The 18,841-nt window shown below is 55.7% G+C and overlaps 1 protein-coding gene across 15 annotated transcripts in view; it reads left to right on the top strand.

Annotated features, from left to right (window-relative positions):
- The first annotated feature begins 2,080 nt into the window (after positions 1-2,080).
- CFAP46 (cilia and flagella associated protein 46) overlaps positions 2,081-18,841 on the top strand; it is a 96,739-nt gene continuing 79,978 nt past the window's right edge. For 13 of the 15 annotated variants that reach the window (XM_045040902.1, XM_045040901.1, XM_045040905.1 and 10 more), the window contains exons 1-11: positions 2,081-2,233; positions 2,687-2,811; positions 3,025-3,156; positions 3,731-3,795; positions 5,448-5,612; positions 6,473-6,596; positions 7,066-7,160; positions 7,928-8,038; positions 10,568-10,667; positions 16,723-16,821; positions 18,554-18,744. In XM_045040902.1, coding sequence (XP_044896837.1) covers positions 2,185-2,233; positions 2,687-2,811; positions 3,025-3,156; positions 3,731-3,795; positions 5,448-5,612; positions 6,473-6,596; positions 7,066-7,160; positions 7,928-8,038; positions 10,568-10,667; positions 16,723-16,821; positions 18,554-18,744 — 1,256 coding nt within the window. In that variant the 5' untranslated portion in view covers positions 2,081-2,184. Of the gene's footprint in view, positions 2,234-2,686; positions 2,812-3,024; positions 3,157-3,730; positions 3,796-5,447; positions 5,613-6,472; positions 6,597-7,065; positions 7,161-7,927; positions 8,039-10,567; positions 10,668-16,722; positions 16,822-18,553; positions 18,745-18,841 lie in introns of those variants that run through there. The other 2 variants (XM_045040908.1, XM_045040912.1) reach the window with 2 other exon arrangements.

Genomic DNA, 18,841 nt, shown 5'->3' with positions numbered 1-18,841 from the left:
AATGAAGTGGTGTGAGCCCTCCAACACTGCTCTCCTCCAAGGCCATCTGGCTGCGCTAGGTCCTTTGTGTTTCCATGTGTATTTTATTTTTTTTGTTTAATTTTTTTAACGTTTATTTATTTTTGGGACAGAGAGAGACAGAGCATGAACGGGGGAGGGGCAGAGAGAGAGGGAGACACAGAATCGGAAACAGGCTCCAGGCTCTGAGCCATCAGCCCAGAGCCCAACGCGGGGCTCGAACCCACGGACCGTGAGATCGTGACCTGAGCTGAAGTCGGAGGCTTAACCGACTGAGCCACCCAGGCGCCCCTCCATGTGTATTTTAGAGTCAGCGGCCGATTTCCGGGAAGGACATCGCCTCAATCCAAGTCTTCCCGCCCCTGATCGCGGCCTCTCAACCACGTTTTGTAACTTCAGTGCACTGATTTTACACATCTTTTGTTAAATTTGTCCCGATGTGGCTTGTCCTTGATACTATTCTAAATGGTGCGCTTCTGTCCTTCTGTGTCTGTTGCTGGTATTTACAGATACGATCGATATTCACATGATGTTGTGTCCTGCCTCTTGCTAAGTTCACTTATCGGTCGTTTCTGTTTTTGTATCTGCCACAGGATCATACTAGCCAATAAAAACCCATCACCTTTAAAAGGGATCGTCTTATTCCTTTAAAAAGACCCCTTCCCGGACGACAAAGTCCCTGCATCACCACTGCCTCTTGTCTCTGGGCTCCATGAGAAGCCAAACTTCTTGAAAAAGTCCTGCACCCCTCCTTCCCTCTACTCCAGACGCTGCTCACTCTTCCAGCGCCTCCCCCACCCCCCTGCAGAGAAATGGCTATTCTTGGGTCACCCACAGCCTTCACCTTGCTAATCCCAACCGCTCTTTCGCAGTGCTCCTCTTACCTCGTGGCCATATCTGACCGAGCCAACGCCCTCCCTCGACCCCTACCTTGGCTCCCAGACCCGGCCCTGCAGTCCTCCCTTCCACCTCTCGGTCCGCCAGCGTCTCCCCTGCAGCGCTCCCTGCTGCTGCAAGGCTGGTCTGCAGCCCAGCTCCGCACACAGCAGTGCGGCTGTGCGCAGGCCGCACCTCGGCTCAGAGCCGTCCGCTCAGCCGGGAGCCTTCCCGCCAACGTGAGCTCGAGTACCTCGGCATCCCGCGTGCCCAGACGGAACGCCCACGACCTGCTCCGGAGCTGCCACGCGCCCAGTCCGCTCCTGGAGCTCCCGGCGGGCGCCGGTGCACGCCCAGGCCACCCCCGTAGCCCCAGGGCTTCGGCCTCCTGGCCTCTTTGGCCCCACCCTCGTCACCCAGACCCGCTCTCCTCTCCTGCCCGCGGCATGTGGGCGAGCCTTCACCCTCCCCAAAGACAGTCTCCGCCTGATCTCAGAAAACGCGGAGACCGGGCGCCCAGCGCCCCGGGAGGAGAGGGACCCGCTCCCGCCTGGCGCCCCCGCGCCCCCGCTCCACCCCCCCCCCCCCCCCCCCCCCGCAGCCCAGCCCAGCCCAGCCCAGCCCAGTCGCCCTCCCCAGCGCCCCTCCCCGCTCCCGGCCTGCACAGGTGCTGTTCTCGTCCCCCGGTGGCGAGCCTCCTCTCCCTTGCAGATCTCTGCTCACCCGTCCCGTGCTCGCGCGACCCCCTCGGGAGCCGACCCCTAGGCACGGCATTCACTGTTAGCCTGATGACCTCTCCCCGCAAGCCGGCTCCCCCGCGCCCCAGCCCCGACCCAGGCAGGGGCGAACTGCCGTCTGTAGGGTGGGTGGACGGATGGATGGATGGATGGATGGATGCGGGAATGAGCTACGGCAGGCAGGAATGCATTCCGGGGTCCTGTGAGCGCGGTCCGCCGCGGCTCAGGGCCAGACTCGGGGCATCCTTGCCGGGCGGGGACGCGGGGAGGCTCGGCTGCAGCGCCGTCCAGGGGGGTGGGCGGGGGTCTCTGAGAGGTGGGGAGGGCGCGGGCCAGCTCGGGCACGCCCCCCGGGGCCGCGGCCCCGCCCCCAAGTCCTCGTCCCCCGCAGCTGGGATGAAGGCACGTGGGATGGCCGCCCGGTGGCGATTCGCTTCCCGAGTAGTGTGGCCCCGTCGCCGACCCGTAGGACCGGTTCCGCGTCCACCTTGGTTGCTAGGCAACCGCCAGCCACTAGAGGGAGGAAGCTAACCAGCCGGGGGGTCGCAGCGCCATGGACCTGGTCATCACGCAGGAGCTGGCCCACGCCGAGAGCCAGCAAGGTGGGCGGGGGCCCCGACCCTCCGCTCTGCCCCGGGCGGGCCCGGTCCCGCCCGGTTCCGAATTCCCACCTTGGCAGGTCCCGCGACCCCTGAACCCTCCCCACCCCAGCGCTGGGACCCCCGCGACCCTGGGGAGCTCCAGCAGGTGCCAGACCCATGACCCAGAGACGCCCTGGGACCCGCCGAGCCCCACCCCCCCACCTCCAGTTGCCCCAGGACACAGTGACCGAGTGAAACCCGCGCTTCTCGCCTTTGGTTGACCTGGGCGACGGCCGCCCTTTTAAAAGGAGGCGTTGTCAGGGCCGCTGCTGAGGCTCGGGCTACTGGAGGGGGCAGGGGGCCGTGCAGGGAGGACCTCAGACCCCTCCTCACCCTCCCGCCCGTCCCCACCTTGCTCAGTGGTGCCAGGCGTGCTTTCCCCAGCCCAAACCCGCCTCCATGTCGACCGCCTAGATGCTGCCTCCCTGCAGAGGGCCTACCAGCTGATCAAGTCGGCCAACCTGGGGAAATCCGAGTTTGACCCCACAGAAAGCTTCAGCCCTGACCTGTTTGTTCTGTGTGCGGAACAGGCCCTGAAGGTACCTACTCCCCGGGGTCCTGGTGTTGGGGGGGGGGAGCCTTCTGGAGGTCTCTGTTCTGGGTTTACTGGAAGCAGGAAATGGGGCAGGAAGGTGCTGGCTCCCTGTCTCAGATCGGTCCTCCAGCCACTCCCTCAGGGGTTTGCTGGAGGGGAGACGGGCCCGCCAGGGGCGGCTTTCTGGGGCCTTCCATGGTGCCGTGTGGTCTCGCAGATGGGGCAGCCGGACGTGAGCGAGGACTGCATCCAGATGTACTTCAAGGCCAAGGGGCCGGTCACCCAGTTCCTGGGCCGAGCGCACCTGTGCCGGGCCCAGCTCTGCGCCCCCAAGTCCACCGAAAACCTGGTGAGAGGCCCCATGTCCTTTATTAGTGCGTCTGAGCGTGCCATCTTCCTGTGCACAACCTTAGCACGTCAGTGAGACAGGCCACACCATGTGCCCGTTGGCCATTCGCAAATCAGTACCTAATTGTTTGTCCCACTCAGCTCCCCGCCCCCCCCCCAAACCGCCAGGCTGCCTTGAGCCTCCTCGAAGTTTTACATCTTGTGTCGAAATAGTCAGGCCTCCCCCCGCTTCCAAAATGCGTCGGGCTAGACAGATCCGAAAGTACTCTTCGTGGAGAGGCAGGCGAGCGGCGTCGTGTTCAGCGACGGGAAACTGGCCGAGTTTCCTGCTCCCGCCCTTTCCCTGAGCTCCCGTTGGACATTTGTGCGGGGGTCATGCCCGGAACAGCCGCCCTCGGGCCAGGCAGAGGGGAACCTGCAGAGAAAGCGCATGCGCCCCAGCCCCGTCTGCCTACACTCGGGGTGCCAGGCCAGCCTGTAGTGCGGTTTGACGGTCACCAAAGGGACCACGAGCCACGGTCGATGTTCTAGTGGCAGATTCAGTGTAATTGTGCATATTCTTTATGTCGTTTTAGGAGGAGTTTGAAAATTGCGTGACTCAGTATATGAAAGCAATAAACTTCGCGAAAGGAGAACCCAGGTAGGCCCGATGGACTCGGCCGTCTCTGATGGGGATTGTGTAAAAGGTATCAAACCAGGGGTCACCGAGCGCTGGCACCTGTTCAGACTGTAGGGGTTTTCCTTGTCCTGGTCTGTGTTTGGGGCGCACGTACAGCTGTGTGCTCGTCTCTAATGTGTGGAGCTGGGCCGCACAGGCACATCGTCCCCCCCAGCCTCATCGTTTCCTCTGTTCTGTGGTTTCTGTGGTCTGCACGTGACTTTTGTCTGCCTTCTCTCTGGGAACCTCTCCTTGGCCCGGTCTCCGTGGCTCCCTTACTTTCTGGGCCTCTCTGAGGGTTCAGCCGCAGGGTCCCCTCCCCCTGCTGCCTCCACTTATCTATTTCCCCCCGCCGGTGGATGGCCCGGGCCAAAGCCTCGTATCTGTGGTGATTCGGCTAACGCTCCAGCACCGTTTTCTACTTAATCAGCGTTTCGGTTTTCAAGAACTACTCTCGAAGCTGTTAAGCTTGAATACGAACTGATGTTCCTACAACCTACTTAAGTAGGATCCAACATTTAAAGGAGGTTTGGGTGTAAATAAATCCCAGATTCACGCATCCGGTGATCTAGTAGGTGCTGCTCACGGCCCCCTCTGGCAGCCCCTGCTGTGGGTGCTGGGGTACCGGGCCCAGCCCCACAGACCCTCCTCACTGGGGACGTGTGCTAAGGGAAGTGGGTATTTCAAGGGGACCATGTCCTGGAACCGTGAAGCGGGAGTGGCAGGCAGCCTGCATCCAGGGGATCTTGGGGGCACCTGCAGACTGCCTGTTGGGCGACCTTGCGGCTGGCAGGACCATCTTTACAAATAGACGAGGGTGCAGCTTGGCAGAGAACGAGAGGGGCTCTGAGTTAGCCCCTTGAAGGAGCAGACCGCCTTGGTTTGTTGCCGTGCCCTGGGTCCTTCCTCCATCCGGGGTAAGAGCGGGCATCCACGGCGCTCGCCCACCAGGGGAGCAGTGTGGACCGCCGGGCGCCTGGAGTCTTGCAAGGCAGAGCCGGCCCCTTGGAGAGGCCCGAGCGAGAAAGGCAGATCGGCCGCTGTGATTCTCTTGGTCGGCACCCGCTTCCAGCCCTCAGGAAAAAGCCCAGCTTCCGGGGGTGTCCCTGCTCCCCTCTTCCTCCCCCACTTGGCTCTATCGTGTGCAGGTTTGGGAGTTTTGCTCCCTAAAGATCTGCTCTCCTTGTTCTGCCCGCCGGACCCTGCACCTGCACTGCTGTCCCGGCTGATTGCTCATCGCATGTCAGGTGTCAGCAGGATGTTGCTTCCTCCAGGAGGCTTTCCTTGATTCCCCCTCCTCTTGCCCGTTCTTGTCTATTCCTTGGGAACCGAAGGAGACCTTGCTGACTGGTGCATTGTCACAGGGAGCTGGTCACTTTTGGATTGACTGAATGAGTGAAGGGGTCTCTGGGCTCAGGAGTCATGTGGCGGGGTGACCATGGCCGGGGCTGAGCTTGGAGCCACCAACCCCTTCTGGCAGGGCGCCCGTGGCCACCCCAGGGAGGGCTCTGCTCACTCTGGCGGTGTGGGCCGGGGGCAGCTCAGATGCTGCTGCTGCCATCTACTGGAGACGTCCGAAGGGGCTGGGGACAGCCTTGTGGCCTCGTCTCAGACTTCCTCTGCTCTGGTCGCAGGTATCACTTCCTGGTATATAACGCATCTGTCCTCTACTGGCAAATGGTGAGGCCGTTTCTCAAGCCGGGATATCATCACCATCTGATCTCCAGCCTCTCCCAGATCGTAAACGTGTTAAACCAAACCGAGGAGGAAGACAAGGAGTGGCAGGCAGAGCTGATGCTGTGAGTGGAGGTGGCCCGCCCGGCCTCGGGTCCCTACCCGACGGCCCCGTGCAGCCTCTGACCTGCTTCCCCTCCCACCTTCACCGGGTGGGACTTACACTGCAGGGTGCAGGGCATTGCTTTGGACTCTGTAGTTAGAAGTGCGTGTTCTGTGCGCTTGTCTAATGATATCTCGGGATGAAATCGCAGCGTGCTGGTCATGTGGGTGTCACAAGCTGAGCGTTCAGACTCAAAACGTAGGAAATGAAAGCTTGTGTCACAATCCTGGTTCGTGGTTCTAAAAACTTCGTTCCGTAACTATTAATGCAGTAGACATTTTAGCAACGTAAACTCAGCCCGAACGGCCCTATTTAGGGAAGCACACGCCAAGGCATCACCACAGGGACGGCCCTGAGGAGCCACAGTGAGATGTCAGCACGCGGTCTTTGTGCGGGGAGGAGTGAGCAGCGGCCAGACTCACCCCGTGTTTGGGGAGTGCCGTGTGCGGGCAGCGGCCGGGTGGGTGTCCACGAGACGAGCCAGAGGGTCTGCCCTAAAGTTGGAATCAGGAATCTAGACGCTTTCTTCACCTGCTTTATGGCTACGTGGGGAGCTTTTAAGAGAAAATCAATACGAATATGATGTTTTTTTGAAAAAAGCTTATTTTAAACGTCTTAGGGAGTTTCGGTGCGAATATTCCCTTTTTCCCTCCTGCCGAGAGTAGGAGTGCTCTCTCGGCCCCGGTGAGCCGCACCGGGGGCCGAGCCGTGTGACTTCCTGAAGCTTGTGTGATGTGAAAATAATAAATGCATACTAACCTGGTTATTAGACACGTGCAGCCAAAAACGATTCCGTCACGTCCAGCATTTTGCATCATCCAGGGAGCTTCTGGAGTGTTATCTACAAGCTGGAAAAAAGGAGGAGGCCGCGAAGTTTTGTGCCACCGCAGCGCCCTTTATAAAAGCTAACGTGCCCCAGAAATACCGACACATCTTTTCTGTTATGGTAAGCTGGCATGTTGAAGAACGGAGACAGAAGTGATTTTCTTAAGTGTCATTTTCAGAAAACGGTGTAGACAAACAGCCCCGTCCACCCACTGAGAGGCACAAAAGCATACGCACAGTAGTGCACGTGCGTCTGCAAAACAAAACAAAATCTTTTGCTTTCATCGTGATCTTTGAACACTTCACTCGCAGCATCACTGAATTAAAAAGGGTCGCGGAAAATGTGTTGCAATAAAGTCATTGTAAACCCCAACAACCTGTATGAGGAGCATCATCGACCACTCACTTCCGTGGGGAGACAGCGCGGGTTGGCTGTGAAAACCGAATATAAGCACAGTTAATGAGAAGACACTTGCTCACTCCAAATATTAGTTTTAAAGGAGGATGTATGTAACGTAACAACGGATATCTGGACCTCTACCTAATCATTTGTTTAAATCAGTTACTAGCTCAATTCCGTTTGACAACAGGTGCGCCATGAATTACTGGATGAGCTTCAGTTAAAGGAAGAAAAGAGAACCTCCATAAGCCTGTCTGTCACCTACCACATGAACGTGCTGAAAGCGTAAGTGGTTTAGGAGTTGAGGGGCTGGCCAGTGTCTCTGTGCTGCCTGAGGGGCTGTGGCCGTGCCGGGGTGGCTGAGGCCTGGGCCCGGAGGACGGGACTCTCTGCGTTGCCTCCCTTTACTCAGAAGCAGCCAGAGAGGCTGCCATCGGTGCGGAAAGTCTCCATTTGGGTGAGACCGTCTGACAGGACCTTCCAGGGGAGGCGTGACATTTGACCCTGACATTGAGAAAAACAACAGTAGGGAATGGGTAAAACCCTGACGGGTGGGTCAGAGCAAACGAAGAGTGGAAATGTACCCGGGCACACACCTGCAACAGGGCTTTAGGAAGGGGGAGATCCACTGTGTGCGAAGAAAGGGCAGTGGGAGACGAGTGTGTGTGAGGGGCGGTGCGTGTGTGAGGAGATCAGCGCGTGTGAGGGGCGGTGCATGTGTGAGGAGAGGGCAGATGTCCGGAAGCAGGCAGGTTGCCGACCCAGGGTGCCCGGCAGGGGAGGTACGAAGGGCCAAGCCAGCCCACGAGGGAGCCGTCTTCTGGCTCGGGTCCCGGCAGAGGGTCTGTTCAGGAAGAAAGCTTGCTCTGGGAGTGAGGACGATAAGGAGTGTGAGACGTCCTCTTGGAGAGAGAAGGAACGAAGGAGGAGCGATTTTTCAGGCCTTCTGTTGAGTGGGAAACACAGGCTCGTAGACTTGGGAGTTTCTCTTAGGATAATTTGAACAAATCTGACATGACGTCTTCGTTATTTAATGTTTGAATACATTCTAGGAAATTGGATAAAAATGAGTTACCTGAAGATGTCAACGCAATTCTGAAGAAGACCTATAAACACTTAAGTTATTACAATCACGAGCGCTTCCCTTCAATCAGAGAGGAAAAGTAAGTGTCTCCAGTTCCACACGTCTGTAATCCCTGCGTGAAACTCGCAAGTGTAGGAAATGTGAGAAGACAGAAAAGGCCGCCCTAAGTACCGTATGGGCCTCGGCCATTGTGGGGGGTTTCATATATTTCTTCCCACTGTCTTTTTTGGTCTTGAGGTGTGTACCGTTTGGGGAGCATTCGGGACACGTAACTGCATATTGGACTCTAAATCAAATTTGACTTTTTTTTTTATTAAAAAAATTTTTTTAACGTTTATTTTTGAGACAGAGAGAGACAGAGCATGAACGGGGAAGGGTCAGAGACAGGGAGACACAGAATCTGAAACAGGCTCCAGGCTCTGAGCTGGCAGCACAGAGCCCAATGCGGGCCTCGAACTCATGGACCGCGAGATCGTGACTTGAGCTGAAGTCGGCTGCTTAACCGACTGAGCCACCCAGGCGCCCCCAAATTTGACTTCTAGGCATAGGTGCCTTTCGGGTCACTACAGCATCTTACACCCCGCATTTCAGTGTCTCAGTTCTGTGCCTTCCAGAATCCTCTCGGTGCTGTTTGAGTTTAGGATAAGTCCCAGGTCGGATTCCCAGGAGTGGGTAGCTGAGCCAGAGGCTGACAGAATGAACCAGAATGTACTTTCCAGTTTATTCCCGCAGAGATGATGGGTTTGCTTCCCAATCCACTGTCACATTGTCACGTTGACATAAAAAGACGGAGCGAGCACAACCACACCCCGTTGGTGTGGCTGCTGCAGTTACCCTATCGCTTTGTGATCCGTGTGCGCGTCCCCCAGGGTCACTGAGGTGTGACCCTCAGCCGTGTCTGGGCCCTTCGAAGTCCCGCTGTTGAGAATCGATCCCTTGATAAAATCCCACCGATTTTCTCATCAACTCTGCACTCCGAACACGTGAAACATCCTGGCCGTTGTCCACAGTGATTATTTATATACTTTCTCCATCCATCATTTGTTAGTTGACTTGAGGGTGTTATGGGTGGCATTCAGCCCCCTCAAAAGATCGTTCAAGTCCTAACCTTTGCTGCCGGTGAACATGATCTCATTTGGAAATAGGGTTTTGTGGATGTAATCAAGTCGAGATGGGATCACACTGGATGAGGATGGGCCCCGAGCACTGACTTTTGTCCTTATGAGAAGACGGAGGTTTGGGGCACGGATGCCCCTGGGGAGGAAGGCCGGTGACGAAAGGGGCAGACACGGGAGAGCCGTGGCCGCAAGCTGAGGAACACCACGGATGGCCAGCAAACACCAGAAGCCGGCAGAGCAAGGAAGGATCTTGCCCCGGAGCCGTCAGAAGGGGTGTGGTCCTGGGACCTCCATCTCAGTCTCCGGGCCTCTAGAACTTTAGAGATTAACTTGTTGCTGTTAGGCCACCTCGTTTGGGGTAATTGGTCCCAGGAGCCCTAGAAAACTCATAGGCTACTCATAGCTGAGAAAACTCAGCTGCTACGTCACAAACTGTCACAGACATGGGGGCTTCAACAGTGCACGCTGATGACCTCCCTGTGCCCATGGGACAGGGATCCGGGCACAGCTGCCATTGAGGTGTCAGCAGGGCAGTAGCGGTCTCTTCTGGGACCCGACTGAGCAGGGGCATTATCAGCGCCAGCTACGGATTCCGGACTAGCACAGGAAGTCAGCGCCGTTTGGGGTCTGGCCACGGAAGCGGCCTCTGCCCAACATTGTGGGTTCCTGTCGGTTAGAAGCGAGTCTCGAAGGGAAGGGATCACACAGGCCGTGGGCACCAGGGTGCGGGGTCACTGGGCATCCTGAGGCAGCTTATGTCTAGACGGGATGACCGGGGCCACAAGATGTCTTGGGTTTACCGTCACTTCGTGTATGAGCTCCTCCACTGCTCTTGAATTTATACAGAGTTAATGGGCCGGGGGTGGCCTGGGTATGCATTTTTAAAATGATTTTCATCATTTCTTATTTCAAATTTAACATGTAATAATTGTAGAGAGTTTGAAAATGAATCGATGTCAAATTTCAACATGATCACGTAGGCTTTCACCTGCTTTTCCCATATAAATTGTGAACACGTTTCTGCATCATGAAATACTCTACAACGGAGTTCTCCACATGGGTTTTCAGACCCTCGAGGCGCTCAGTGAGGACACCTCGGGTTGTGTGAACCTCGGGTTGTGTGAACCCAGGCACACACTTTTGAAGGCGGACGCATGTGTGCACATGGATGTGTGGCGTCCCCTCCGGCGTCCTCTGCTAGGGCTGGGCCCTCCCTTGGGGGGTCTCACTACTCATGTGAGCGGCCCCAGGGGAAGTTTCTAGAAATGGGTCTCTGGGGCACCCGGTGGTGCAGAGCCGGGCCTCCTGCTGAGCTTGGATCGAGGGGGAGGGGCGGGTCCATGTGGCCAGAGCTCAGGGAGCACCGAGGGGCAACACATCAGGGGGCCGGGCCTGCCGGGGCCTTGGAGCTCCGGGGACTGCAAGGTGAGTACGGGGTACGTTTCTGTCACCTCTGTCCATTCATTGCTCTCTTGTTTCTTGGTTTCCAGAATTCTTTTGCTTTTTGAACTGGCTCGTCTTTCCTTGACCTCGAAATGTGAGCAGATCTCCTCTGACTGCATCTCCGACTTGAAGACAATCGACAGCCAAGTAAGTGACCAATGACTGTGGCACGCAGCGCCTCTTCCCTGGGATCCGAACACAAAAGGCAAAAAGCAGGGAGAGGAATTGGAGCGGCCCTCGCGGGGAGGGTCTGGAAACAGGCGCCTGGTAAACGCCTCCCAGTTTTCCTCACACGCACGTCACGTCGCTGAGATGATGCGATGTTTGCATCACACGCTGTTCCCACCGTCCCTGGCACCGACCTGTGTTGCCACCGGCTGTTTGCACAGTCCACTCGAACGGCTGCACCGTTATTTCGGGATATTCGTGGTCCGAAACTTACTCCTCGGCCACGTTCTTGGACCTTTGAATCCTGTTATCTTTTGTTCTTACGTGAACATTTTGTGCCTGAAGATTTTATCTGCACTTAGGGGTCTCCCCCTAGCATAAGGTCACTGACGGGAAATTACTCTGGAAGTTTCACTTTTGCGATTTGAAAATGCATACTGTAATATTGCCCTCCAAAGAAAAATTTACATTCCCGCCAGAAGTTTCTAAGCCAGCTTCAGGTTTATGTGTTTTAGCAAGGGCTCTCGCGCAGAGCAGAGGCTATTTAGCGGTGGCGTGGACAGTGTTGAACACGGTGCCCGGTGACCAGCAGAGGCCGTGAGGGCCGCTGCCCGCGAGGGTGAGGAGGTTGGAGGGAGGATTCGCTCGCACGGTGGGACCATTCGCTCGGGTTGGGCGGGGGGCAGGGGGTCACTTCCTGCACTTTCCATTGAGCACCTGCTGTGTTTAGTCCCAGATTACCTGTGGGTCCCAGATACCAGCGGGTCCTTGGGAGTCTCCCTCCAAATAAAGCTCTAGAGTGCCGCCCCTTCCGCGGTGCAGAGAATGGGACACTCGGTTTGGCAGAGGGGAAACCAGTCATATTTGTGGTTCCGTGGATCGGGAAATCGTTCTAAAAAGGGAAATAAAACTTCACTTGGACCTTGACCGGCTGGTAGAGCGTGGATAGGGCAGTGGGGTGGGGGTGGGGCTGGAGACCGCCAAGGCCAGAGAGCGGGGAATGAAAAGAGCGGGCGTACCTATTTGGAAGCACTTCCGGGTTCTTTTGCGGGCTGTTCCTGTCTTCTGTGTCCACACACAGTGGCCCAAACTTAGCATCGGGATCCCACCGGCTTCCGTCACTCACCAGCTGAGTGACACCCTCGGGGTGTAGTTTTTTGTCTCTGTACGGAGCCAGCAGGGACGAGACCGCTTTCCTGGGGCCGCTGTCGGAGTCCAGTGCCCTGCCTGTGGTGAGGGGGGTGGTCCTTGCTGCCGTCGGTGGCTTCTTGCAAAGTTGGGTCACGTGTAGGCGGTGGGGCCCTCATCACCCTGCTGCCTCTGGGGGAGGTCCCTCAGGGACTCTCTCCCTGACTCTGCCCAGCCGGCCCTGCCCGCCCAAGCTCGGAGGTGGCCTCCCTTCAGGCCGCCTGCCGAAAGCGACCTCCAGCGAGAGGAACATCCCTCCTGGGGGGGGTATTATCCCTCCTGGTGCTGCCATCTGACAGGGTCAGCGGGTGCTATCAGGCCTGTGGCATCTGGAAACGTCCAGTGCCCGTTCTTGTTTATGTAAATTTTTCACTCGAATGAGGCGGGCTCAGTGAAGTGCACCTCAGAGGTCAGCGCCCCCTTTCCTCGCTGGTTTTTCCAACACCCTCAGTATTTATTGGTGCTGGATTTCGTGAATATTCTGCGTGTACTTGAAGTGGATTCCTTCATTTTTTTAAAACGTTTGTTCATTTTTTGAGAGAGAGAGAAACAGAATCCAAAGCAGGCTCCAGGCTCCGGGCCGTCAGCACAGAGCCTGACGCGGGGCTCGAACTCACGAACTGTGAGATCGTGACGTGAGCTGAAGAGTAGGGCACCTAACCGACTGAGCCACCAGGAGCCCCTAACACGGGTATTTCTAATATCACTTGAGAAAGAGCGCACTGTCCTATGTCATGTCACCCCACTGCTCAGCGTAATGCCTGGCCCTGGAGAGGTGCTCTGCAGATTTTTGTTGAACAGATGGATGGGTGTTAAGATCATTCCAGTCTCTCTAAAGTGGGCACGTTCAGATTCCCATGGTTTGCCAGCTCTTTCTTTGTAGGGTCTCCCTGCAGTGATGGGCAACGTGGTTGGGAAGTCACACGGCTGGGTCAGGCCCGGTCCAGATCCACCCTGGGTCAGTGTGGAGAAGCGGCAGCCGAGAGGGAAGAGGCATCATCGGGGAAACAGGCAGAGCGAGGTTTCCGGCACTGACTGTAATGCCTGATGTCTTACTATCCTCTTAAGAGGAGAGTTAAACAAAAGTAAAGCGAACACAAACGCGTAGTTCTAGGTGATCGTTCAGAAATGAGTGGACCTTTTCTTAAAAGGGGGAAAGGATACGAAAGGGACATGGTGAAAGAAACGAACTTTTTCTGGCCAAGATGGAATAAAAGGCCCCAAGCCTGAAACAACGAAAAAACCAAACAGTGTGTGAAACGCCACATTTCAGGACACTGAACAATAGATGATGAAGGGAAGCGAAACCAAGAGGTGGGGAACAGACGGGGTGGGTCTTAGCATCGTCCAGTTTACCGCCTGGAGAGTTTGTAGACTCGGCGGGCGGAGGGGAACACGGGTGAAGCCGGTGGCAGTCTACCGGATGGAGGACGAGCTGCTGGTCAGGAGGACGAGGCGGCCCCAGTTCACGGGACCGAGGACCAGAGAGGAGCCAACCGCACGAAGGGAGCTGTGGAGAGCTCCAGGGGCTCCGTCAAGTCTTCAGCCGTGTTCTGATTAGCGCCCGTGTATGAGGAAACTACACGAGCTGCAGAGAGAATCCCCCAAAAGGAGACCAGGGAGCAATCTTCAGAGGTTACACGGGGCTGAGAGTACTTCCTGGAGTGGAATTTAAAGCCATTAGACCTAGATCCTGGCTTCGTGGCTGCCTAACACACATGTGTGTCACACACAGCATCACCACTGCCAGCTAGCCAGTGCCCGGGCCCCCGGAGCTGCTGTCGCTCTGCAAGCACCCGCGACGCAGGCTGCCGCCTGGGCGCCTGTGCGTCGGACATCGGTGCCACCACCGCTACCAGGGTGCTTGCACCCCAGGCCGGGTGCCAGAAGAGCTCCCCGTGGACATACCCTGTGGGAGAAAAAGGGATCGGGGGGTCCCCAGCAGCCTTCACCACCAAAGACTCCAAGAGACCTTGAAACTAGAGACCAGCAGCCTCGACTGTTGAGGAATCCTATAGTCTTCGCCGATGCTGACCTTGGCTGATGGAGCCGCACGGAGACCGTGACGCTGGGCCTTTCCTAGAACTGTAGCCGCCACATCCTGTCCACCCACAGGCGAAGGTCTTTCCCCACCAAAGTCTGGAAAAGATGACTACTTCGTCAAATGCACAGACGTCAACACAAGGCTGCAAGAAACACACAAAATCAAGGAAACGCGGCATCACCAAAGCAACACAACAGTGATCTGGTAGCCTCGTCCAAAGAAATGGAGATCTATGAATTGCCAAAGAATTTGAAACATTTGTTTTAAGAAAAGCCAGCAAGCCACAAGAGAACACAGATACACAATGAAATCAGGAAAACCACACGTGAGCAAAATGAAAAGGTCGATAGCAATAGAAATCATAAGAAATAACGAAATAGAAATTCTGGAGCTGAAGAATACAGTGAATGCAGTGGAAAGTGCAGTAGAGAGCATCAGTAGCAGACTTGATCAAGCAGAAAAAAGAATGTGTAAACTCAAAGGTCATTTGAAATTACCCAGAGGAGGAGAAATGAAAACGAGTATGGGAAGCCCATGTGAAGCGAAACAGTGTTTGCGTTATGGGAGTCCCAGAAGGCATAGGGAAAGGGGTGGAAACCTGATTCAAAGAAATAATGGTTGAAGTCTCCCCAAATCTGGGGAGAGATATGGTCATCCAAGTACATGAAGCTTGTTGGTCGCATAGGGTTCAACCCAGTGGGGACTTCACCAAAATGTATCATTATAAAACTGTCAGAAGTTTTATCGTAAAAATTATTATAAAAGAGAATTCGAAAGCGGCAAGAGACAGTGATTTCATACAAGGGAACTGCCATACGGCTATCAATGGATTTATCAGCAGAAACCTCGCAGGTCAGGAGAGAGCTGGATGATACATTCAGAAACTTCCAAACAAGTATATTCTATCCAGCAAAGCTGGATAGTCCTTTCATTTTAGAAATGAAAGAGAAATAAAAGGTGTTCTCAAACAAAAGCTGAGGAAGTTCATGAGTTGTCTTAGAAGGAATGCTAAAGGGAGTTCTTCAAGCTGAAATGAAAGGACATTAATTAAATATATGACAGTATAACGTTCACTGGTAAAGGTGAGCATATAGTCACGTCAGAGTATTCATATTTTAATGGTGGTGTGTAAGTCGCTTCCCCTGGTATAGAGTTTAAAGGACAAAATTATTAAAAATAACACTACAATAATTTGTTAATGGATACAAAACGTTAAAAGATGTAAACTGTGACATGAAAAACATAAAATGTAGTGGGGGGTAGTGAAAAGGTAGAGTTTTTGTACTGATTGGAGTGAAACTGTTTCAACTTAAAATAGATTGACATTACCATACATTTGTAAGGAGCTTTTTGTAACCGTGAAGCACAATGCACAAAAGAGTGAAAGAATCAAATCATCCCACAGCGGAGAGCCATCAGATCACAAAGGGAACCAAAAAGCAAGCGAGGAAGAAAGAAACACGGAAGTGCACAAACCAGCCGGGAAGGAAGATGGCAGCCATCAGTCCTGACCTGTTAACAATTACTTTAAATATAAAGGGTTAAATTCTTCTATCAAAAGAGACAGGGTACTGAATGCGTTAAACAACAAACCAAAACAGGCCCGACTATGTGCCCACAAGAGACTCACCTCAGCGTCAAGGGCACACGTAGGTGGAAAGTGAAGACGTGGGAAAAGATACGCCGTGTAGATGGCAACCACAAGAGCAGAAGTAGCTGCACTGATACAAAAGTCGAAAAACGTAATGAGACAAAGAGGACCGTCATATAAGGACGTGATGAAGGATGGAGATGAACAGCCTATGAACAGAGAGAGGGCGAGGTCTGGAAGGGTCCCAAGGGCAGGAACCTCTGTCCCTGTAGAGTGGAGGCGGCTCACCCTCCTGGTATATGGACGTGTTTGCCAACCTCGAGGCTCCCCGAACCCTGTACTGTTGGGACGTTATGGAGGCTCCCTCTCATAGGCGTGATGCAATTAGTAATCCATCTCCAGCCCCCGCCCCCTCTCTCGGGGGTAGAGGCAGGTCTGAGAATCCCAAGCTTCTAATCATGGCTTGGTCTTTGTGTGACCGGCCCCCACCCAGGAGCCCCCCCCCCCCCCCCCCGGGAGTCACATCTTTAGGAAAGATGCTCCCGGTGCTCTGCCACTCAGGAGATTACCAGGGTTTCAGGAGCGCTGTGCTGGGAACCGAGGCAGAGACCAATGTTGATATTAACTCACGTCGACACACCTACTAGAATGGCCGCAGTGAGCAGACTGACCGCACCAGATGTGGGAGAGGACGTGGGCGGGCTGGAGCTCTCTGTCCGCCCAGCCGCTGGGGACTCAGGGTGGCACGACACCTTTGGGAAAGCTTAGCAGTCTTGTAAAAAGTGAGGTAGACGCCGCCCCGACAAACCCCGGGCTCCTGCTGCGGCCCGCCTCCGCGTCCAGCGAGCAGGGCACTCTCTTCCTAAGCCGGCAGGGGTTAAGTCAAAGAAAACACGTTTGCCAGACTTTATAAGAGTTTATCTGAAATTGGTGCCATCATGTAAAAATTCGACGTCCAGTGAAATGGGCTCTCTCCCCCATGGTTAAAAAGGTAACCAAAAAAGCTGTTTTTGCTTTCTCACTTGAGTCTTTGCATTTTGGGGGAAAAAGGTTACGTTTTTTAATATATATATTTGTGTTCTCCAGAGGTCTTTTTGTTGAGTTTCTACCTAGTACGTTAAAATCTTTAAATGGTTTTTGAAGTTAATGAATGTGTGTGATTTCTTTCACTAAAAACCCCCACGTGTACAAAAACTGTGTGTGTCCTGTAGGACCCTGGGAAGCTGATTGAAATCAAATGCCTGGAGTATGAATTAGAAGCTTTAAGACTCGAAAGTAAAGTTAAAGTCTACGTCCGAGCAGCTGTTGAGGTAAGTCCTTGAACAGGCGTCAGCGTCACTGAGCGGCTTTGCACGTGTCCTGGAAGGTCGCTGGCCCCCGGGTGAGGGGGACACAAGGCCAGCCTCCCGTGCCTCGGGTTCCCACCGGTGAACACTACTCCCCGGCAGGAGCCCCGCCAGGACGGGCTCCTCCACGGCTCCCGGGCCACCACATAGCAGGCATATCGGGGTCACGCAGCCTGGGCAGGGGGCGGGGCAAGGGGATGAGCTCCCGAGAGCCCTCCTGCTGCCCGAGTGGCGGTGCCCGTCCCCGTAGCCCCATGCGCTTGCCCTTGGTCAGGTCTTCGTGTCCCTGTCATGGCTCTTTGCCATCCAGACTCACGTCCAGGAAGGCAAAAGTCACTCCCTACCACAGCGTGGGGCTATCAGCCACACGGGGCCTGGAAACCCAAGGGGCTCGGGGTAGGCGGTAAGGTCGTTGCACGCAGTGGGGGCAGACAGGGATCTGGGGGTGGGGAGACGAGGGTGGCCAGAGGCTGTTGGGGATTCAGGGATCCCCAAGTGCGTGGGGAGAGGCAGGGGCCCCGGGAAGGGCGGATCCAGGGGACGCCCAGGCGGGCGCGATGTTCACTCACGGCGACGGCCCCATCTGGAAATGGCGGACGTGGCTGCTGTGTTCCCCGTCTGCGGTCAGAGAGGAGGCGGCTGCCCAGACGTGGTGGTGACGTGAGCTTGGTTTCACTCTCCCATCTGCTTACTCAACGCGGTGGGATTTGGACCGGCAGCCACTGCCAGAAAAGGAGTCCAGAGGTCGTTTTAGACCATTCTTTAATGAGAAATTTGCAGCTTAAAAGGAGAAAAAAAGCTGTGGAAACAGAGATTTGGAGCCTCGTGTTGATTGGAGCCAATGCGGGCACTCATGGGCTTGGCTCCTGGCACCCCCAGGGAGCCTTCGGGCCAGGAGATCGGCGGCCGGGCGCGGGGCCCCGTCCCCCACACCCGCAGCAGGCTCTGTGTGGCACCTTCATTGCGGCCCGGCGGATATCCGTTCCTCTCGGACTCGCCCGTGTGGCTCCTCTAGCGTTGACCCTCCTGTCTGGCACCTGGTAGGCGCTTGACAAACGCTGTGTAGGAGACGCTTTGCAGGGAACACTTTGGCCCCACGTGTGATCAGGAGATAGCAGCAGACGGGCGGTGCGTGTGGCCCTGGGGGCCACAGGGAGTGCTGTGTGGAGCACAGAGCAGCTTCGGGCACCGGTTCATGAGGCAGCGTGAGGGGAGGCCCCGAGGGTGCTGGCAGCCAGAAGCGTGGGACATGGCCGAGTTTAGGACCCGTGGGCAGGCCCCGTGGGCTCTGAGGAGGCGTGGGGCTGGGAAGCCGGTTCCACGCATCTGAAAACGCGGGACCAGAGCCTGTCTGGTGGGAAGGGCACATGCAGCACGGAACAGGGGACGTGTTCTTTGGGTTGTAAACGTAACAGGCCGTGGGCCACAGGGAATGTACAAGGCTGAGAAGTGCACTTGGATGGAATCAATTCACGGAAGAGAACCTCATCCACGGGTGTGCAGAGGCCATTCTGGGCTTTTTAAGGGAGCATCTTACAGACATTCTTACATCCCTTCTAGAAAAGAGGATGTAGGCCGTTGCCACAGATAGGCTCAGACCTCGGGTCCCGGCTGGCCCTCCAGCTTCCGGACCTCGGGACCAGGCTCCCCACGCGGTACGTGGTGCTTCACGGACCGGTCGATGTGTTTTGTGCAGGCCCAGCTGAATATAGTACGGAGACTGGACATCACGCTGCAGCGAGCCGTGCGCCTGGGCGACCCCAGGGTCATCCACGTGGTGTGCACCACCCAGTGGAACACGTGTCTCCCTTTGCTGCAGCACAACCTGAGATACCACCTGCGGAAGCCGCTGGCCAACGTCGCGGACGTCCTGGAGAAGGTGGACAGGTGGCCTGCGTGTCTTCGTCCCGGGCTGTCCTCTCAGAGACGGGGAAACGTGGCGGGAGGGGGCCGGGGCAGAATCCCTCAACACCGGGAAAAAGAT

Source organism: Felis catus, chromosome D2 (genome assembly GCF_018350175.1).
Source record: "Felis catus isolate Fca126 chromosome D2, F.catus_Fca126_mat1.0, whole genome shotgun sequence".
Lineage (NCBI taxonomy): Eukaryota > Metazoa > Chordata > Mammalia > Carnivora > Felidae > Felis > Felis catus.
This window is presented reverse-complemented; position numbering and strand designations above follow the sequence as displayed.